The 18,419-nt window shown below is 42.2% G+C and overlaps 1 protein-coding gene across 1 annotated transcript in view; it reads left to right on the top strand.

The window, feature by feature from the left end:
* LOC306792830 (transmembrane protein 132C) overlaps window positions 1-17,346 on the top strand; it is a gene marked incomplete at both ends in the record, with an annotated part of 129,017 nt that extends 111,671 nt beyond the window's left edge. Inside the window, 5 exons of the mRNA XM_079290169.1 lie at window positions 1,278-1,421; window positions 6,931-7,139; window positions 10,597-10,900; window positions 15,562-15,753; window positions 16,264-17,346. Coding sequence (XP_079146295.1) covers window positions 1,278-1,421; window positions 6,931-7,139; window positions 10,597-10,900; window positions 15,562-15,753; window positions 16,264-17,346 — 1,932 coding nt within the window. The remainder of the gene's footprint in view (window positions 1-1,277; window positions 1,422-6,930; window positions 7,140-10,596; window positions 10,901-15,561; window positions 15,754-16,263) is intronic.
* Between the last annotated feature and the right edge of the window lie 1,073 nt (window positions 17,347-18,419).

Genomic DNA, 18,419 nt, shown 5'->3' with positions numbered 1-18,419 from the left:
CCATCGATTGGTTAAAAACAACTCCACAGCTGTCTAATTCACATGTTGTGGGTGTGTATTTAACACATGCAGAGACTGAAAACAGGAGATTGTTCCTCTTTTGGTGGAGCCGATCTATTTTCCCTAAGTTCTAGGAACTGCTCTAAGCTAGACTAAAGAAAGCCTAGAGAAGTCTGATTTCACTAACATGACACTGTCTCTTAGTCCTCGCAAGGCAGCATACAATCATATTTCCCATAATAATAGAGTATTACTTTGAGAATTATTATCAGCTTATTGCAAATACATTGGTGTCAATATATATGTCTACCAATAAGTAAATTGCAGTACAGACATGCCAAATGTATGGCTGAGGTAGAAACAGTGTCTTGATGAGAGACCGTCTTCCCCAACTCAGTAATTTAAGTAAATGTCCAAAAACAATGTATGTCGTAGTAAGCCATGTAGCAGTCATATTAGTTATGCCTCTTGTCCCTCGGGATCAAAGGAGGAATACTTGGTGACATTATTATTGAGCCAGAAAGTAGGCACAGGGAGGGGATCAGGGTGGATGAATGGCTGAACCAAACCTTTTGAGTTTGACACATGAGACCGCTGTCCATCTCCTATTTTCCACCAACAGTCAACTTTGGTATCTTTTAACCTTGACCACAATCTTTACCTGACCTTAACCAAGTGCTTATCATTCTAACCATGACAACAATGGTCTCCTAACCTAAACAAGGACGTCATTTTAGCCCAAATCATGATCATTCCAGGGCTCAACAATAAGGAATGCCCGCGAGTAAATCTAGCAACATGCCCAATCGGCAAGTGAAATTAAGGAATTAAACACCTTGGATTTGTCCGGTGCTAATGATGTAAATAACTAAGGAGTGGGCCATCTCACTTCTTTCTCATCTCTATTGAGGTTTGTACGTGCAGAACCAATTAGGCAAATCATTTGTATCGGGGAAAAAAACAAACACTGACTTTACCCTACTTTCCACAACCAAGTCATGTTTGCTGCGAAATCTAACCATTGTGTTGTCTGATCATGAAACTGAGTCATCTTTTTCCTACAGGGATTTGTAACGGTTTTGGAGGGCACAGTCAAATGATGTCATCATCCTGCTGATGGTCAGATGACAGAAAACCCTTTTTATGTGTCTTTCTGGTTGGCAGTGACAGACTGTTTGACCAAATTGCAGGGAAATATTGATATTGATCACGCTGTAGTTTGAGTCCCAGCTGTCAGTGTGTTGTACTGATTTGTGTGTTTCTATTTTCCCTTGCAGGACACGGAGATCCTCAACACAGCTGTCCTCAACGGGCGAACAGTTGCCGTGCCAGTAAAGGTAGTCACCGTAGGAACAGACGGAGCGGTCGCTGATGTAACGGAGTCAGTGGAATGCAAATCAACAGACGAACAGGTTATCAAGGTGTGTTGGGGATGGGTTTTGAGCAGCTGCTTTTTGTTTTACCTTTTTTACCAATTTGCCTTTATTGTCTTCTGCCTCGTGTTCAGCTGTCTAGTGGTAGGTGGCTGAGCGAGCAGAATGAATGAAAAGCTATTTTTAGTGTAGAAGTGGTTTGTGCACATTAGTTGAGGAAGCAGGTGCTGAATTTCCTCCAGCAATATAGGGCCTGGCTTTTTCCTCTTTCTTTGTCAAATGGTGTGCCAGGAAGTGAGAGCTTCTCCTCGGGTCACAGAGTGACACCAGCGGAATTCAAAAAAAAGAAAAGTGAGTGAGAAAGGTTCGAGCAACAATTATCGGTCTTCATTGCACAAGCTGCTGACAGCAAAACATTCTGCCTGTAGCTGTATGTGTTGTGGCAAAATGACGAGAAGAGGCGGCGAACGGGAGTTGCAAGCAGCGGGAAGTGTTTTAATAAGATCAAGTCAACATCAACAAGTTCAGGATATCGAAACGACTCCAATGTACTACTTTTCACAGATCACTTTTATCTTTTAACATATGCAGTCCCAGAATGTACAAAACTAACAGTAGCTGTAAGAATACAAACAAACTACTATAGTCTGCTTGTTTTTGCTCATCTTGTAAAACAATACCTGTACTTACTCATATGAAGCAGCTCAGAGTCTTATTAGACTCGGCTAAATTGCAACTCCACTCTCCCTCTGCTCGATATACTTGCCTCCAGATAATGTTAAAACAATGTCATTGCATCACATATGCAGAATAAACATAGTATCAATTATGTTACTTCTTGCAGAGGTTGTTATTTGCAAGTTGACTGTATGCACATATGAGACAGCCCCTGTTTGCAACTTCATTGCCACTTGCCAATAACGTGGCTTTGACAAACCATAAAAGGTGACAAAATGTTCACCCTGATTGATTTCCTCTCTTGAGCAAGTTCAAAATGGGGCTCTGTAAATTGATTTTCATCGGCTTTCTGAAAGCTTAAGTAATCAATCTCAAACCTGATTGAATTCTTTGGGAAATGTTTGGGAAATGTTCCACAGGAAAAAAAAAAAATGCAAAACCGGTAAGTAAAAGACGGAGCTCTTTCCTTTGGCAATTTTGGATTAAATATCTGCCCTTCAACATGTCCCCATTGTATTATACGAAAGGAGAAATGAGAGAAAATGAAGTGAGAGAATGAACCGTTTGATGTGCGCGAGAGAAAGAATCGTGTTGCAAGTGTGTCTGTGTTGTATGGAGGAGCTGCTTTGTGTTTCTGTGTACCGTACATGCATATCAGAGAGAAGAGAAGAAGCGGATCTCTCAAAGGGTTTAATTATCCACTGAAGAAGTGCCACACATTGTGGCGCTGACCTCGTACTCCAATGCCCAACCGTCTAGATTAGGAACAGTAAGCGGTGCCCCTCCTCTCTCCACCCTATTTTCAAAGGAAACTCAAAATAATTTGTTTTGATCGGAAGACATCGCCATCCTCTCCAACTGTTTCACCGAAACTTTGAGGACAACGTGATTGTCCCTATTCCCCTTCTCTCTTTCTGAAATTGTATGGACCCGAATGATTAATCGCTTAATTGAGATAATCAGAAGATGAATCACTGCCATAATGGCCTCGCTTGTAAAAATAGATTGTGTTTGATATCATGGGCTCGAATTGATTGCTTAAGCTGATTCTTACAGCACAGTGGTATTGAACATCATTTTGTGACGTAAAAAGCACTTTGATGTCACAAATCATTCCCTGTAGGGTCGCGTGGGAATTCGTTTTTTTTTTGTCTTCTTCTGCGGTCGTTTGCAATAATGTTTTTCATTCCCACTGATCTACAGTGAGAGTTAGTGTGTTGGACTTGTTGAGGGAAACACTCTGCAGATACTACAGAAAGGATAGATGTTGTGACACTTTACATTGTGCATTTATTGCTCATTACTGCATTTATTGCTCATTACTGTCAAACTGACAGTACACAGCCGCTGGCTGTGAGCACAGCTGCAGCTGCTCCGCCTGGCTGTGGATGTGATGATCGATCCGACTATGGCCGTAGCATCTATGGTTCTACGATATGGCTACCGTGGCTGTACTGTGGCTACTCTTTGCCGCTCCTATTGACCTTAGCAAAGACAGCATTGTTAAGCCACGTGGGATTTGAAGTGGGAATGCAAAACAAATGACTAGATATGGCAAAATATTGCGAGGGAATGCTAAATTGATGGCGAGGGGTTCAGGGTAGTTCAGGAAAAAAAGAGTTCAGGGGGCTCTTTGCTATCACGGTGAGCACTCTTCCTTTCACTTATTTTTAGTGACACATCGCCTATCAGGCTATTGCTGTGGTGAGCAGTAATAGAGCTTACTTGACTTCCTGTCGTGGCATTGAAGTATGCTCTTTGCAGTCAAGAGCAATTTTAATGGAAAGTAAAACACTGAAAATATGGTTCGGATAACAATACTTCTGTCGTATCTCTCATTGAAAATGCTGCTACTGGGCCATCGTCCTTACACAGAAAGACAACAACAGGTTTTTAAAATAGTTCCTACTTGCAAATGCAGAACAATGCCTATGATAAGTTACAGCCAACCTGACAGAAAGTACATGTTGTTGTGGATTTACCAAGCATAAACCTCCGGTGCTGAGAAACGAAGCCAAAACGGAAGTGCCAAAAACTGCAGTAGCTCAAATCATTTGAGGCTTGAAGGCAAAAGCGAGTCAACCTCCATAGACCCGTTTAATTTGGTTTAAAGTTATGCATACTTGATGGCGTGGCCGCTTTGACTGACAGGTGGATGCCAAACCGGGTTGCCAGCTGCTGACTGTCTGTGTCGGCGCTACCAAGACGGGGTCTGCCGGAGGCTCCCATATCAAGCTTCACAATGGCTCTTCAGAGAGGCCTCGGGTGACATCACACAGACGACGTCCATATTTTATTCAGTCGATGTGATTTACCTTCCGCTATTGTAAAAATGCCCTCCTCTTTAGACCTGATGTCAATGCCAGTCGCCTACTCTCCCCATTATCATAAGTAGCACAGTGCTCTACAGTAACAAGTGAGGCCAGGAATTAGCATGACTCAGTGGGCTCTTGCTGCTTTTGACTGGCTTCCAAGTCAAGCTTTGTGACTGGGCAAAACAAATATTGATTGAATATTTTCTTCTAAAATAAAGAGTGAAAAATAATGAACAGCGGGGTATTGTAATTATGTTTATCAAATATAAAAATCTTGTATGTAATACATTACAATATATCCTCCCCCGGGGTTTTTTTTCTAAGAAAAGGCAGATTGATTTTAATATGAAGTGAGACAAAACAAAACAAGGACGTGTTTTAATATTCTGTTTTAACGTGAGTTGTACGAGATGTTTCTCCTTTTATCACAGTGATGTAGAGCCCTGAGGTGTGTTCAATAAACCGCACTGTGTAGTTCCATTCAAATGATGGAAATCGCACTTAATTGCTGCTCTATGCAACAATCAAAGAAAAATATCACTTCAGCTCAGTGTCCTAAATTTCAGTTAAGTATGAAGGCAATTATATATTTTAAGGAATTAAATCAAATCTTAACATCCTTTGGAAACTGGCCACAGCAGAAGTACAAGTACAGTGCAATGTAAGTGACAAATCGTATCTGTGTGCGTCGCTCTGGATACATTTCAAGCCTGCATGATTAGCGACACAATGGATTGTTTCCATGGAGAGGTGACATGGACATGTGCGTGGTTTCGTGACACATTCGCTGGGATACATTCGTCACACAGCGCACAAGATGCCACCTTCAGCAGATCTCAATTTAATCTTCATGGTTATCAACTTCCATACCCTTCAAAAAGGGAAGATGGATCTAGTACTGGGAAACAAAGTGGAGCAAAACTACAAAGGTAGAGACGGGTTGACAACTTGACACAAACTGATTGCAGCATCGAGGTGACACAGGGGGGTGAGGCAGACAGAGAAGAGGGGGAGGGAGAGAGAGGAAAATGAACAGCGAAAAAGGAACAGAAATAGAAGTGAGGCTTAAGAGACTCAATGAGGAGTCAAGTGGATTTTTTATGCTCACTTACTGGATGGTTGCCTCTAGAAACCCTCCGCATTGGTGCATGTTCTGTGTGTGTGTTCCTGGGACTTGAACGTGCACACACCTCCCAAAAAGAGTCATTTCCATACCGTACACAATCCATTGTCATCAACTGGCATCAACTGTTCAATACCAGCGAGGGCAGAAAGCTGTAATTCCTCAAATGAAGAAGCAGCCTGTATTTTTATTAAAGGTATATCAGCTTACATGTACAGCGAGCATACTGTAGTATCGAATACTTTTGAAGACACACAAGTGCATTGCTCCTCTATTAACTGACTGTTTATATCCAAATTTAACTTTAAAATGTACACATTTGATCCTATCAAATAAGGCTACATCATTTTGATGTTAAAGTTACACTTCATCATGTGACAGGTGCATTTGGGTGGATATTCCTTTAATTTGCTAAACAGGTGGCTTGATTATGAACCTAAACTGATGATTTGACCAAAACATCCGGTGACTTCTTGAACCTTTCAACAAGTTGATTCCACCCTGAGAATCGTCCTTCCTGACGCACACAACCTGTTCTCATTCCAGCAAGACTGAACATATAGAAGTCACAGTAATAGTTTAGTAGGACGAGGGTAAGAGTGAGAGAGTGGGAGAGAAAGAGGAAATGAATGGGAGGAGGAGGAGGAGGAGAGAACTGACAGACACCAAACTGTCAGTTTAGTTCCCCAGAGATAGGGGGCTGGCCTGACATCATTTGAGAGCAGAGCCAAGTTCTATGCAAAGACGTGGAGACGTCTTGTGAGTGGTTTGTTACAAAGAACCAATTGTCAGTAATGGGGACATGTGCTGAAATTACCAGTTGTGCCAATCAGGCTTATGACGGTATTTGAGATTGAAATGCAAGGGATTGGAAACAAAACATTTGAAGGTTCTGGTGCTTTGAAGATAATAGACATTTAAGACATTTTCTGCTAGATCATTTCTCGATGTTGGACAACAGAACCTCAATAACTGATTGGAGCTGTATTTTACGCAGCCAATCATAATTCGGTTTGAGGTTCCGTTGCCTGTTTGGATGAAGAAAGTTTGCGTCTTTTATTAAGCTCCAGCTGTTCAGTTGGAACCAAAGTCACATTACTTTGCACACATATTATCCTGCATGCACACGCATTAACGACTCATCCGCGCACGGAAGAAACTCAGCAGACCTGACTCTCGAGGTTTTACTGAAGCGATGCCAAATCTTTCCACACGTCAGCATCTCAGGAGAGGCGGCTGACAAAGACCAACTGGACGGAAAGAACAGAGGGTCTTTCTCAAGAAGACGCATTTTAGAAGCATTTCGTTTATATGACTCCTTATTAGAATTTAAATACTTTTGTCCAAGTTTTCCTTCTCAAATTAGATTGCCCTTCTTTCTTTATCTCTTTAGTCCGTCTCTCTTCCGGCTGCTTCCCTAACCTTCCCCTTTTGTCTGCAGGTGTCAGAGCGATGCGACTACGTGTATGTCAACGGGAAGGAGACAAGAGGGAAGAGCAGGGTGATGCTCAACTTTACCTACAGTTTCCTGAGTGCCCAGCTGGAGATGAGCGTGTGGATGCCCCACCTGCCCTTGCTCATCGATGTGGCCGACCCCGAGCTTAGCCAGATAAAGGGCTGGAGGGTCCCCGTTAGTACGGGGAACAGGAGGTAAGGCCCGACTGTCAATTGCGTCCGTTGCATTTCATACCATGCATTATTGTAAAACCCACGCCTATTTTGAATTGAATTGCAGCGCCACATCAGCAGCTGTAAGGGATGTATTTCCTGCATATTAATCCTTGCATCTTAAAACAAACACCAAACTCTTGCACAAGCCAAATGCAAAATATATGTTGGGCTTCATCGAGTGACTGCCCATGTATCACAGCACAAGTTGGCCATACAGGACAAGTCTAAACTTCTTTATTTAGGTCATTAACCTGCATGAGAATCCGATCACATTCTTCACTTGGTAAAATAAATGGAGGCCACAATAAATTGTCTCGGTAATAGTGGCGCAGACATATGAGGCATAAAATGCAGGTGCAGCTGCAGAGTCGCTATAATGAGTGTCTCGTAATTCACTGGATCCACTGGTCTCCCAAAAGGTGTTTATGCTGAATAAGAAATGAGTAATAATTTTGAGCATTACAGAGCGTGGCAAAAATTTGTGGGGCTGAAAAATGGCACAGTGCGCATGATCTGTGCGCTGCCTCGTGAGTTGTATGATGCGGTTACAATAAGGATATTATTATCTTCAGCTATATTATATTAGTTTTTCCTTCAAATATGAATCTGGCTGATTTAAAAAAGAAATAACCATACTGAAATTAAAATAAATGCTCATTTAGGCACAATAATTTACATAATAATACATTATTATTACGAATAACTTTGATCATACAGTAACTATGGTTTTACTATGTTTGTACTGGAAAAAGGAATTAGATTGTTCCATATGCTCCAGTGTTTAGCCCCTGATAAGAGCGACGATATTACATTCATGCACAATTTATACTGCAAGATGAAAACAGTAATTACATGTATGTGATGGAGAATCTTCCATGTGCTAGTACATTTTTACTGTGACTTAGTTTATGTGCCTTACTCACGAACAAAACTATATATGTGACATATGATTGTGTACCGAGGAGAGTGGTAACAGGACCATATGGAGTATCTCGGGCCTTTGCTTCGATAAGAGGGAGGAGGTCAATGGGGGTGCAGTTTAACCAGAGAATGTTGCCGGGGGCAATCAAGGGTAATAAAGACAGATCTCTTTGTGTGACAAGGCTCAGAAGAGGAAGGGGATGACTGGAGGGGTCAATGGGGAGCTTGAAACTGCTGATCAATTGTGATAATGTGAATACCTGATGTTCCCCCACCCTGTGTGTTGAGATGCTTATGAGCATGTCAGAAACTGGATTATTGATACTTTAAATGGAAACATTGCTGGTTTTGACGGTTTAGGTTGCGTGAATGAGATTTTGAGTAAACTAGACCCCAATTAACACCAAAAGTGAATTTGTTTTAATTGAACCTCTATATTAACTTGTATATGATGTGAAAGATCTGTATGGAAAACATATTTCTTTAAAGTACATTCCGGCCAAAAAGTCACTTCCGTGCCATTTCCCATTGGCCTACACCCCACAGGGTGGCACTCTAACGCCCTGCTATCCACGTCTGATCCCATCAGTCATGTCTGTCAAGTGCATCACTGCATGAAGAATGCAGGATATGCCAAGTTTGTGTGCATATTTGTACGAGAAGAGAGAGAATATCAAAAACTAAATTTGATTTTTTTTTTTTTTTTAAATGTGCCATAGTGTGTCAATGTGCGCGTGCTCTCTGACACCTTGACTGACCTGTCACTCACTGCTACAAACATGACCTGACCTCATGTTTCTGTTGCCAGCCACAAATGTCACCTTGGTTTAACTGACGTCCCCTTTACTGATGTGGAATAAGGGAAAGGGGGAGGGCATGGTGAATGGAGGCTAGGAACTAAGCCAAGCCATTGGGCCACAGCATGTTAACCTGTTAACCCGTTTTTCTGCCTGACCGCCCATGCCTCATTAAACCTAATGGAAATTGTCGCTGTCACTCTCCTCCCCCCCCGGCCAGCTGACTGTTAGAGACAGAGATGCAGGCAGCGCTGGAAAGTGAAAGAGAATAAAAGCTGAGAGTGAGTGAGAGAGAAAAGCAGAGTGAGAGAGTTGAAAAATGGATTAAAGTCAAGTCAAGTTAGAAACTGATCTACAAAATATAGAATGAGATTCAGTCGTGCAGAGAGCGAGAGAGAGATATGACAATGGTGACGCACAGGACAACACAATAGACCTAGTGGTAAAGAGTGATGGAAGATGAAGGATGGGGATGGATACGAGTGATGTATGCACCTAATAGCCGCAGCAGTGTTTCTCTTCAGAGTCAACACGGTTGACTCTTAGGAGAGGATCTGTGTCCCAAGGCCACATTTCACCCGTCACTGCAGCTCCCACAGCCCAGCATGGAGACCAAAATATACAATATGTCGTCATAATATGATGTATTGTCGTAGCTGAGGGAGCAGTTTGTGTCTACAAGCAGTTTTAATCTTTGTTTTTTGGGGGGAGGGAGCAGAATATGAACCTTTGGGAGGTACATTAAATTCCAGTTAATCATGACGTAAGACAACCTGCTGAGAATATATGATATATTAGAGCATAATAGAATCAAATGGACCCTTAAAGCAGCCAAGTATATCGATTTTTTATTAATTTTGTATTTCAGATATGTATTGACTTTTGTAATCTTATAAGTAAACCTCATATCAAACATCTAGCTGCCTCATGGCTTCGACCATAATATATTTCTGAGTTGTCTATTTGTATGAATTGGTTGGATGTTTTATTAGATCCACAGTGGCACCTATATAAGACCTCTTTTGTAATTCTTCGCAGGACCCTCGTCCTTCCTGTCCGACCTTCCCCACTCGTAATGTGGGCCTGTTAATGTGATGAAGGGCCATATAAACTGCACTTAACTAGGAGGAAAAGTGCGGAACAAATGTGTAAAAAATTCCCCTACTGGGTTTTGCAAACGTTCATTTGTAACAAAACCTATATCTTTCTGAGATGGCTCTATCTGCAAAGTGTTTGCCGTGGGCCAAATAAATGGCAGACATACAGCAAAATATCAGTTGCCCTTTTAAAGAAAATGAGAAAGCAAGCAAGGCAGCAGTTTGTCTCTGCAAGCTGTTTTTAATGGATTTTTTTGAAAACACTGGGAGCCTATGACTTTCGGGAGGTCGAGAAAACCGGCAGCACAAACAGACAGTAGAGGCTCTGGCTGCACTGCAGTAAATACATCAGAGGGTTTAGACTGTATGTGCATTAATGGTGATAAGGAAAACATGAATTGCATTGAATTGTGAGAGGAAATAGAATTATACTGGTGATAACCTTCAAAGTATCTTTGCCACCTGAGGACTTCTCGAGACACAAAGAGCTTTCAGTGCTTTTTACTTCACAAACAGAAGTATGCTTGTGCTATCTGCCTTCATACTCTTCACTGTTCGAGGTCATTTGATCCACGCTTCATTCTCATTGCTCGTTTTGCCTTCCTGTTCTCATTCGCGCAGGTATGAGAGGGTCACTGACGACAAGGATGAAGACGATGCAGCAGATGAGAGGAAGGAGAGCGGCTGTGTTGCCCAGTATCAGAGCACCACCCTCCGTGTCCTCACACACTTTGTGGCCGATACGGGAGAAGTTAGAGGAGACGAGGACGGCCTGGGCCAGCGGAACTTCCTGCTGGGTAGTGACTGGCAGGTGGAGGTGACACAACTGGTCAAGGACTTTCTGAGGGTGGAGGTCCCGAAGGTTGCACAACTGCTGGAGGGCCAAGTTCTCATAGGAGTGGGCGCTGGAATCACCAAACTACAGGTTGGATGGGTGTGTGTGTATGTGTGTGTGTGTGTAGTATGACATCATGGTCATGTTCATGTTTAGGTGGGGGAGTGACTTTGCCCCAACCAATCAGTAGTGACTGACACATCTGTCACGTTAACAGAATTTTTAGTCGACACAGAATGAAACTAAACAACCTGCCATTTTAGTGGCAATTCATCTGTCGACTACAACGCTCTGATTGGCTGGGCTGTGTTTCCAACTGAGGAAACAGTCAGCAAATCACCACTCAAAAAATCTAATATATGGGAGGTATTGCAGACGTCTGCAACTATAGGCAAGTATTTTGGGAAAGTCACACAGATAATTCTTACAGGAAAAAAATCTATCTCAATATCGTGTTTTTGATGGGGAGAGCACTTTGTTCAGTTCACAACACTGTAAAATGAAGAAAGAGGAGAAGCTCCACTAATCAATAGTTGAGCTCTATGTGTAATGTAAAAGTAGTAGCCTGTAGTGACAAAGCTCTACGAGGTTTTAGCCACTTTCTGCTCATTGTTGTGGTCAAATTCTCATCAATCCCGTCTCCTGCAGCAAACAACAGGCGGACAAAGCTAGCTGGTGAACCTATTGGAGCATCTAGGAGCTAAAACGCAGACATTTTTTATCCGGGTTGGTGGAGACAGAAACATGTCTGAAAGTAAAGTGAATGTTGGACTTCTATTCATCAGACAGCCAGAAACATGTCTCTGAATAAGTGCTGATGCTGTCCCACGTATGCTGAAGGCATAAAAACAGGCGAGTTGTTTGCATGTTTTGGTTTCCAAGAAAGAGGTTGCCAGTAAGCTACACATATAGAGCATGTGGAGTAAGACACAACAAGGTTTGGCTGTGGAAAGAGAAAAAGGTTCCAAAAACAACGACATTGATTGCAGCATAGCACAAATACTTCAGCCTATCATGAGCTAACAGAGAAACGGTGTCATGGCACGTCTACTACAAGCTCTGCAGGAAGAGAGAGTGATATATCTCTCACGCTTTCTCTCCCTCCCTCCTTCATACACAACAATCAGAATCCTATTTACATGATACTACAACCAGGCGCTCGCTTAGGATGACACATGTGTCCGCCATCACCGTAAACCAACATCAATCTGGCGTTTACAAGATAGCACAACACAGAACAACACATTGTTGAAGCAGTTGGACTGGAATCCAAATCGCCTTCTCTTTATTTATCAATAGAACAGCTGTGTGCACTGCAGGAGTGGCTACATGTGTGTGAGATAGAGTGGTGTTTCCCTGTTGGCCTGGGCACGCTTGAAATGGAAGGAAAAGTGACTCGAAAGACATGCGAGATCGACTTGTTTTCAGCCGATCTGATCCGAGACTGATGAAATGGGAAACTGAAAATGTGTGCAATTTTTGATTGCTCGTTTTACTTCAAAGATATCATGTGGTCGATTTACATCTTACTGATCTGTGCAGATGTTATACTGTGGAATGAAGGGGGAATGGCACTATGGGCCATTTAACAAACTGTATTTCAACACTTGTTAAAGCCTTAAATGCTCCATTTTTAGCAGTGAATATTAATCCAGCCCTGATTTTGACACAGTCAGCTCAGATCGATTCACTAGTGTACTGTGTGCATTATTGCGCTAGTTCGGGGGGGTGGGTTAAAAAAGCTTCTAAAGACGTCATAAAGACTGGGTCAGAAAGGTTTGAAGATCATGTTTAGGCTGAAACTCCAGGTACATTTGAGGCTATAGTTTGCATTTTAAATAAATGTGGGCACTTTTACAATGCTGTGGCATTAAAGCCTGGGATTTATTTCTTATTGGATAAAGTGTCTATCAAAAGCGATGCCGATTCTTTTTGTTTTCCTTCATTCCTTCATTTTGGCCTTGGTGATTTCAACCCATTAGAGGTATATCAGTAATTAAGGAATAATGTCCTGGCATCTGTTTCCTGTGAAGAGCAGCTTGATCTAGCTCTTACACAGGGAGTTATAATTGCTGGTACCTATACTATGTGGGGCTGAACGATTTGGAAAACATATCTAATTGCGCTTACTTCGAGTGATATTGCAATGAAGGTAGGATTTGGGATATTTAGAGAAGAATATGATGTGTAGGCCAGGACATCTCTGCTGCACGGCAATATTTAATTGAAATTGGTATTTTGACAGCCATTTCTCCTTCAATAAATATTTTGGAAAAGTCCATTTGCAATGTTAATACAATTTTGAATATTTGTGCAGTCTAATAATCCCCTGAAATGAAAATGATGTAATGAACATAAAGGTTAATGATTTGATATTGAATGCATCTTCTATGTAATCAACAGTCTGTAAGTGTCAGCTATGTTTTCAAACAAGTCTTTGTTATGCTGGTCAGGTGATCGGTGGAAAGGTTAAATCATACTGAATAAAAACATGGTCTTGATCTAGCACAAAGCTTTTGGTTTAATCCAGAGAAGTCATGTAAACACTTTGGGAAATAGACAAAGGTTTCCTTATTTTCCTAAAAACAACAAAAACCTTATTAAAAATCTCCATTTCCTGTGACCTTTGTTTCTCCACATTTGTTTGTGAATGACAGCTGCTCGCCTCCCTTGATTGGCTCCTTCTAGGCAGGATATTAGAAATACTGCAATATCCACGCACGCAAACATTGGCCTTTTAGCAACGTGCATAATGGGCTGTTCCATGATCTGACCATCACAAATGATTTGTAAAAATAACAAATATTTGTTTTGCATTTTCCGAATATTTGGTCCCAAACTATCTTTTTATTCAAACACTGCATAAGAGGAAATATGGAAAGAACAAAAACTGTTTATTTGTTTTTCCGAAATTGATTTAGCATTATTCGCATTTGTAATCCATTAATAAATAGCTCAAAGGTCTTATAAGACCAAGCTGTTGTGTAACATTTTCCAAGCAAATAATTGAGTACATTGTTGAATATCTTTAATGTAGTCTTCAATATAGTTTCCAGTCTAGATAATATTGTGAGTATACCTTCTCTCTATTAATGTAACCTCATTGTTGAGTGGTAAGGCAGCTGCAAGTGGGGACTTATTTCAACAATAGTTAGGCTGTTTGTATGTTCAGATGCAGGTTGAGAGACACACAAATAGCAGATATGGATGTTGTGAAAAGCATCACGTGAACTTGAGAGCTCCTTCGTGAAAAAAAAGGAAGGATTTCTGCCTCAATCATCCAAGTGCCAGTAATACAGCACCGATTTCCAAAGGCTTTGAAACCATAAAATATCAGGAGCTTTATTTTTGATCAAACAGGGTATCTCACGACTATGGATGTAGGCCAAAGGCAGACCCTGCAATCTCTCTAATGGGTTTGAGAAGGGAGACGACATCTCTGAATAATGAACAAAGGACTCTGGTGAAGGGGCGGAGAAGGGGTCTGACCACTTCCACAGAATCAAGGAAAGGAGCCTTGACATCTCTGAGAGGAGAGCAGCACAAAGCGCTGGGTACTGGCTTCTTGTGGAGAGTTGTGTAGGAGTTATAGGGTGTGCTTCCCGCCATCTTTAGAGGGGAAAGATTCTTTATGAAGTTGGGAATCATCTCCTGATAAGAGCAGATGACACACAACCTCTTGACACTTTCAGACAATCAGTGTGCTCGCTTATTAATTCGAGTGAAAGCCACCACCAGTCTGCCTTTGCACTCATCTCAGAGGTGAGGTGAAACCTTATGCCCATGTTTTGAGACCAGGGTGATTTTAGCTGTGCTTAACATTCAAGGATATGTGTGTGAGGCAACAGGAAAATGAAAACAGGGAAGAAGGGTCTGTACAAATGAGGCAGTGATGGGTGCTGACAGTTCATTATGGCTGGTAAATGCGGCCATGAGGGGGCGGTTGGAGGAGAGACTGAAGCCCTAATTGGAGCGGATGGGAGGGATACTCATCTCATAACAATAATCACAACTATTTACACGCTTACGCCTCTGGCACCTCAGGGAGGCGGAGAATGTGTTAGTGAGGTGGGGTTTATATGTTTGCATGTGAGGTTAGAGGTGTTTTTATGTTAGTCTGCGTTTGTTTACAGTGTAACCCAATATTCTTATCTACGCAGAGTTCATGTGCACGTGGTCTCTGTTGCTAATTAGAGTTTATAATACAAAGGATGTGCCATTTTTTTGTCCCATTCGCATGTTTTTATTCACCCAGTACACAAACAAGTACAGGAAAAGTAAAAGAAGGAAGTTGGTCGAGTGACCACTTCATTGTACCCATTTTATCACATTACCCTTACCAAGTCATTCTACTGTCTGAATAACTAACAACGACCAGGATTTGGTTTTTGAAGACTCAGACAAATGATGTCATCCTGGCGATAGCAGCCTTTTTCTTGAGCATTGGTATAAATATATGTATTTTTGTGTTATGTTTGCGTTTTTCTTCAAGACTTAATTTATAGTACTGGACTAAGGTTACATTTCATTAGTTGTGGACCACTGGAAGAAGGAACTCCAAAGGCACTTCTTGATACAACTCAAATTAGAGTGCATGCTTTGGCTCTCAGGGCTCAGGGATTGGACATCTTATCATCATGTGTCAACAACAGTGGCGACTAGCAAATTAGCTCCTCCTCTTCATTCACAGTAACAGTCGTTTTGGATCTTAATAGACCCCCGTGAGTAGCAAATGTTTCTGTGTGTTGCAGGTGCTCTCCCCTCTGACATCATCGGTCCTGGCTGAGAGGAGCATCAGGGTTCTAGATGATGAAGTGAGCGTGACAGAGCTGGGGGTGCAGTTGGTCTCTCGACTCTCTCTGTCCCTGCAGCTCAGCCCGGGCAGCAACAGGGCCATCGTCGCCACTGCAACCACACAGGAAGTCATTGAATCACTCAATCAGGTACTAATGCACGGCATCCAAATATTTTGCTGTTTTTTTACATAATCAGAATCATCCTTTAACATTGCCACAAGAGGATGGTCTTTACTGGATTATCACTCCACATTGTATATGGCTTACAAGTTCAGGACTGAATCAGAGTTAATATGAAGTCTGTGATATGTGTTGCAATTTTCCCTTTTACAATGAAATCACTCTTGATATAGTGAAGCCATCTCTTTGGTTTGCATATACCACTGAACAGCTCTGTTCTTCTCGTAATTAGAATTTCAAATGGGAACGGCTTCTGTCTCTTCCCTTGGAGAGAAAAGAATATTTGGCTTTCAGGATAATAGTTTAATTTCCAATTGCGCTTTTCTACTGTAATTAAGGCTCACTTTTGCTTTCACCATGTTCCTTTGTTTTATTCTACAGTCATCCTTGTGCATCAATTGAAAGTGTGCAGATCACTGAGGCACAATTATTTTTGCTATTGTAATAATAACAACTTCTGTTTGTCTGTTTCCTTAGGAGTCGCTTATCAGCGCTTGGCTCCAGTTCAGTGATGGATCCATGACTGCTCTAGACAACTACAACCCTGCCCATTTTACCCTGACAGCCACCTCTTTGGATGAACAGGTGGTGGCGGTGCAGCGAAGTGCAGCATGGAAATGGCCCATCATTGTTGCCAAGGGGGAGGGTCAGGGTCTGCTTGTGCGTGTTGAAATGAGCCCATCGGAGGTGTGCCAGAAGGGAAAACAACGCACTATCTTTGCCACTGGAATGGCAAACATACAGACAAGGTTTGGTCAGCCAGGGGAGCAATACAGACAACCAGGAGACCGGCGAACACGTCCTGATCCTCCATATTATGGCGGTTCTATCGCTGACGTGGAAACTGGGTTAATCAATCGTGGAGCAACTACAATCAGGGGCCATGTCCCAGTGAGACCTAATGGAGGCCGTCTATCAGCCGACAGCGGGGCCAGGGTCCCGAATGAATTCTCTGAATATCCAGACCAGGCAGAGCTGCCTCGTAGCCGCAGCACTGATGACGACTTGTTGCCATCCCGACGAGGCCTGACAGACCTGGAGATTGGTATGTACGCCCTGCTGGGGGTCTTCTGCCTGGCCATCCTGGTTTTTCTCATCAACTGCATCTCTTATGCATACAAGTACCGTAGCAAGCAGCTGTCCCTGGAGGCCCCAGAGGCAATGCCCCATGCCCACGACTGGGTTTGGCTGGGCCAAGACGAGGGGCTATGTCTGCAGCAACAGCAGCAGGAAGAGCTGAGCGGTACCCTAGAGGAGGGTAGTCAGTTACTGAACGGGGGCATTCAGCGTGGAAATGTTGGTGCTGGAGGCTGTAGTTCGAGTGGGAGGGATCACAGGAACGAGTCCCTTAACTCACCCACCACCAAGAGAAAGAGGGTGAAGTTTACCACCTTTTCCAACATCAAGTCCAGTAATGGATGTCCTGTGCTCAGCACATTAGCACTTGTGCAGACCAGCGAGATAAAATGGGTATGTCCGGACATCGAGCTTGGGGACTCACAGGATCTTCGGAACTACATGGAAAAGCTGAATGAGAATGCAAGTAAGAACACTGTGTAGGAGGTGCTGGGTGTTTTCAATGAACTAAAGAGAAACTCACCTGAATGCCTTCAGAATAAGGAGGGAATGAGGGTTGGAGGGGGAAAGGAACAAAGGGGTGCAGAAAAGAGACTGGGACTGCTGATGAACTGCTTCTAGTCATAGCAACCGGAATAGTCCGTTCAGCTTCTGTCATGTCCATTACTCGGAGAGTGTTAGGCAACGGACCACAATAAGACGTGATTTGCCACGACCACCACAGCATAGTTATGAGGGGGAAAATGTGATCTTGATATTGTTGCTTAACTTTAATGTATGTCGTTTGTCTTTACTTGAGGTTCAGTTTCCTTTTCAATGCGCCATCTACTTTGTTTTACGTTTTCTTTATTAATTCGTCTATTTTTATTGTTGTATTTGTTGTACCTTTTTGCGCTTTGTTGCTTTTTATAGGAGTTGCTGTATGCTCTGTACCACATGTCAGCAAAAATAGATTCTAGGGGAGAAGAGTTAAAAGCAATTTTGTATTGTATAGTTTGATTTGGAGGTATTATATGTATAGTAACATTTTGTAAAGTGCTGTTTGGTTTAGTTTTGTTTGTAGCTTAGTTTTCATTTTTGTCTTCAGAAAGCAGATCCAAGCATGATGTTATTAAGAGGAGGCATGTGTGTCTTATCTGGTACCTGAAATGACAGTATGTAGATAACGAATACCAATACCTCTGGAGACATGGCTGTTTAATATTATTGCATTCATTCATCCTGGACCTGAGCTTTGGGTTGGTTTCAGTATGTTGATATTGATTTTAAGAATTTCCGTTCGCCCGTACCCTGCTTATGTTATTGTTATTCATGGGTTTCATGGAGCCCCCTTTTATTCTGTTGCGTACTTCACATGACGCAGACTTTTTACACTACTTCAAATCCTAATATTGCAAATCAAAAAAAGGCAGTGGTCACATTCAACAGAAAAACACTGATCACCATCAACAGACAATCACATAAACAATGTATGGGTCAATCCCCTTCATTTATAATGTTCCATAAAATCAGTCCACTTTACAGTTCGTAAGGTCTAGATGGAGATCTGTACACAT

The sequence above is a fragment of the Melanostigma gelatinosum genome, assembly GCF_949748355.1.
Source record: "Melanostigma gelatinosum genome assembly, chromosome: 18".
Taxonomy (NCBI): domain Eukaryota; kingdom Metazoa; phylum Chordata; class Actinopteri; order Perciformes; family Zoarcidae; genus Melanostigma; species Melanostigma gelatinosum.
This window is presented reverse-complemented; position numbering and strand designations above follow the sequence as displayed.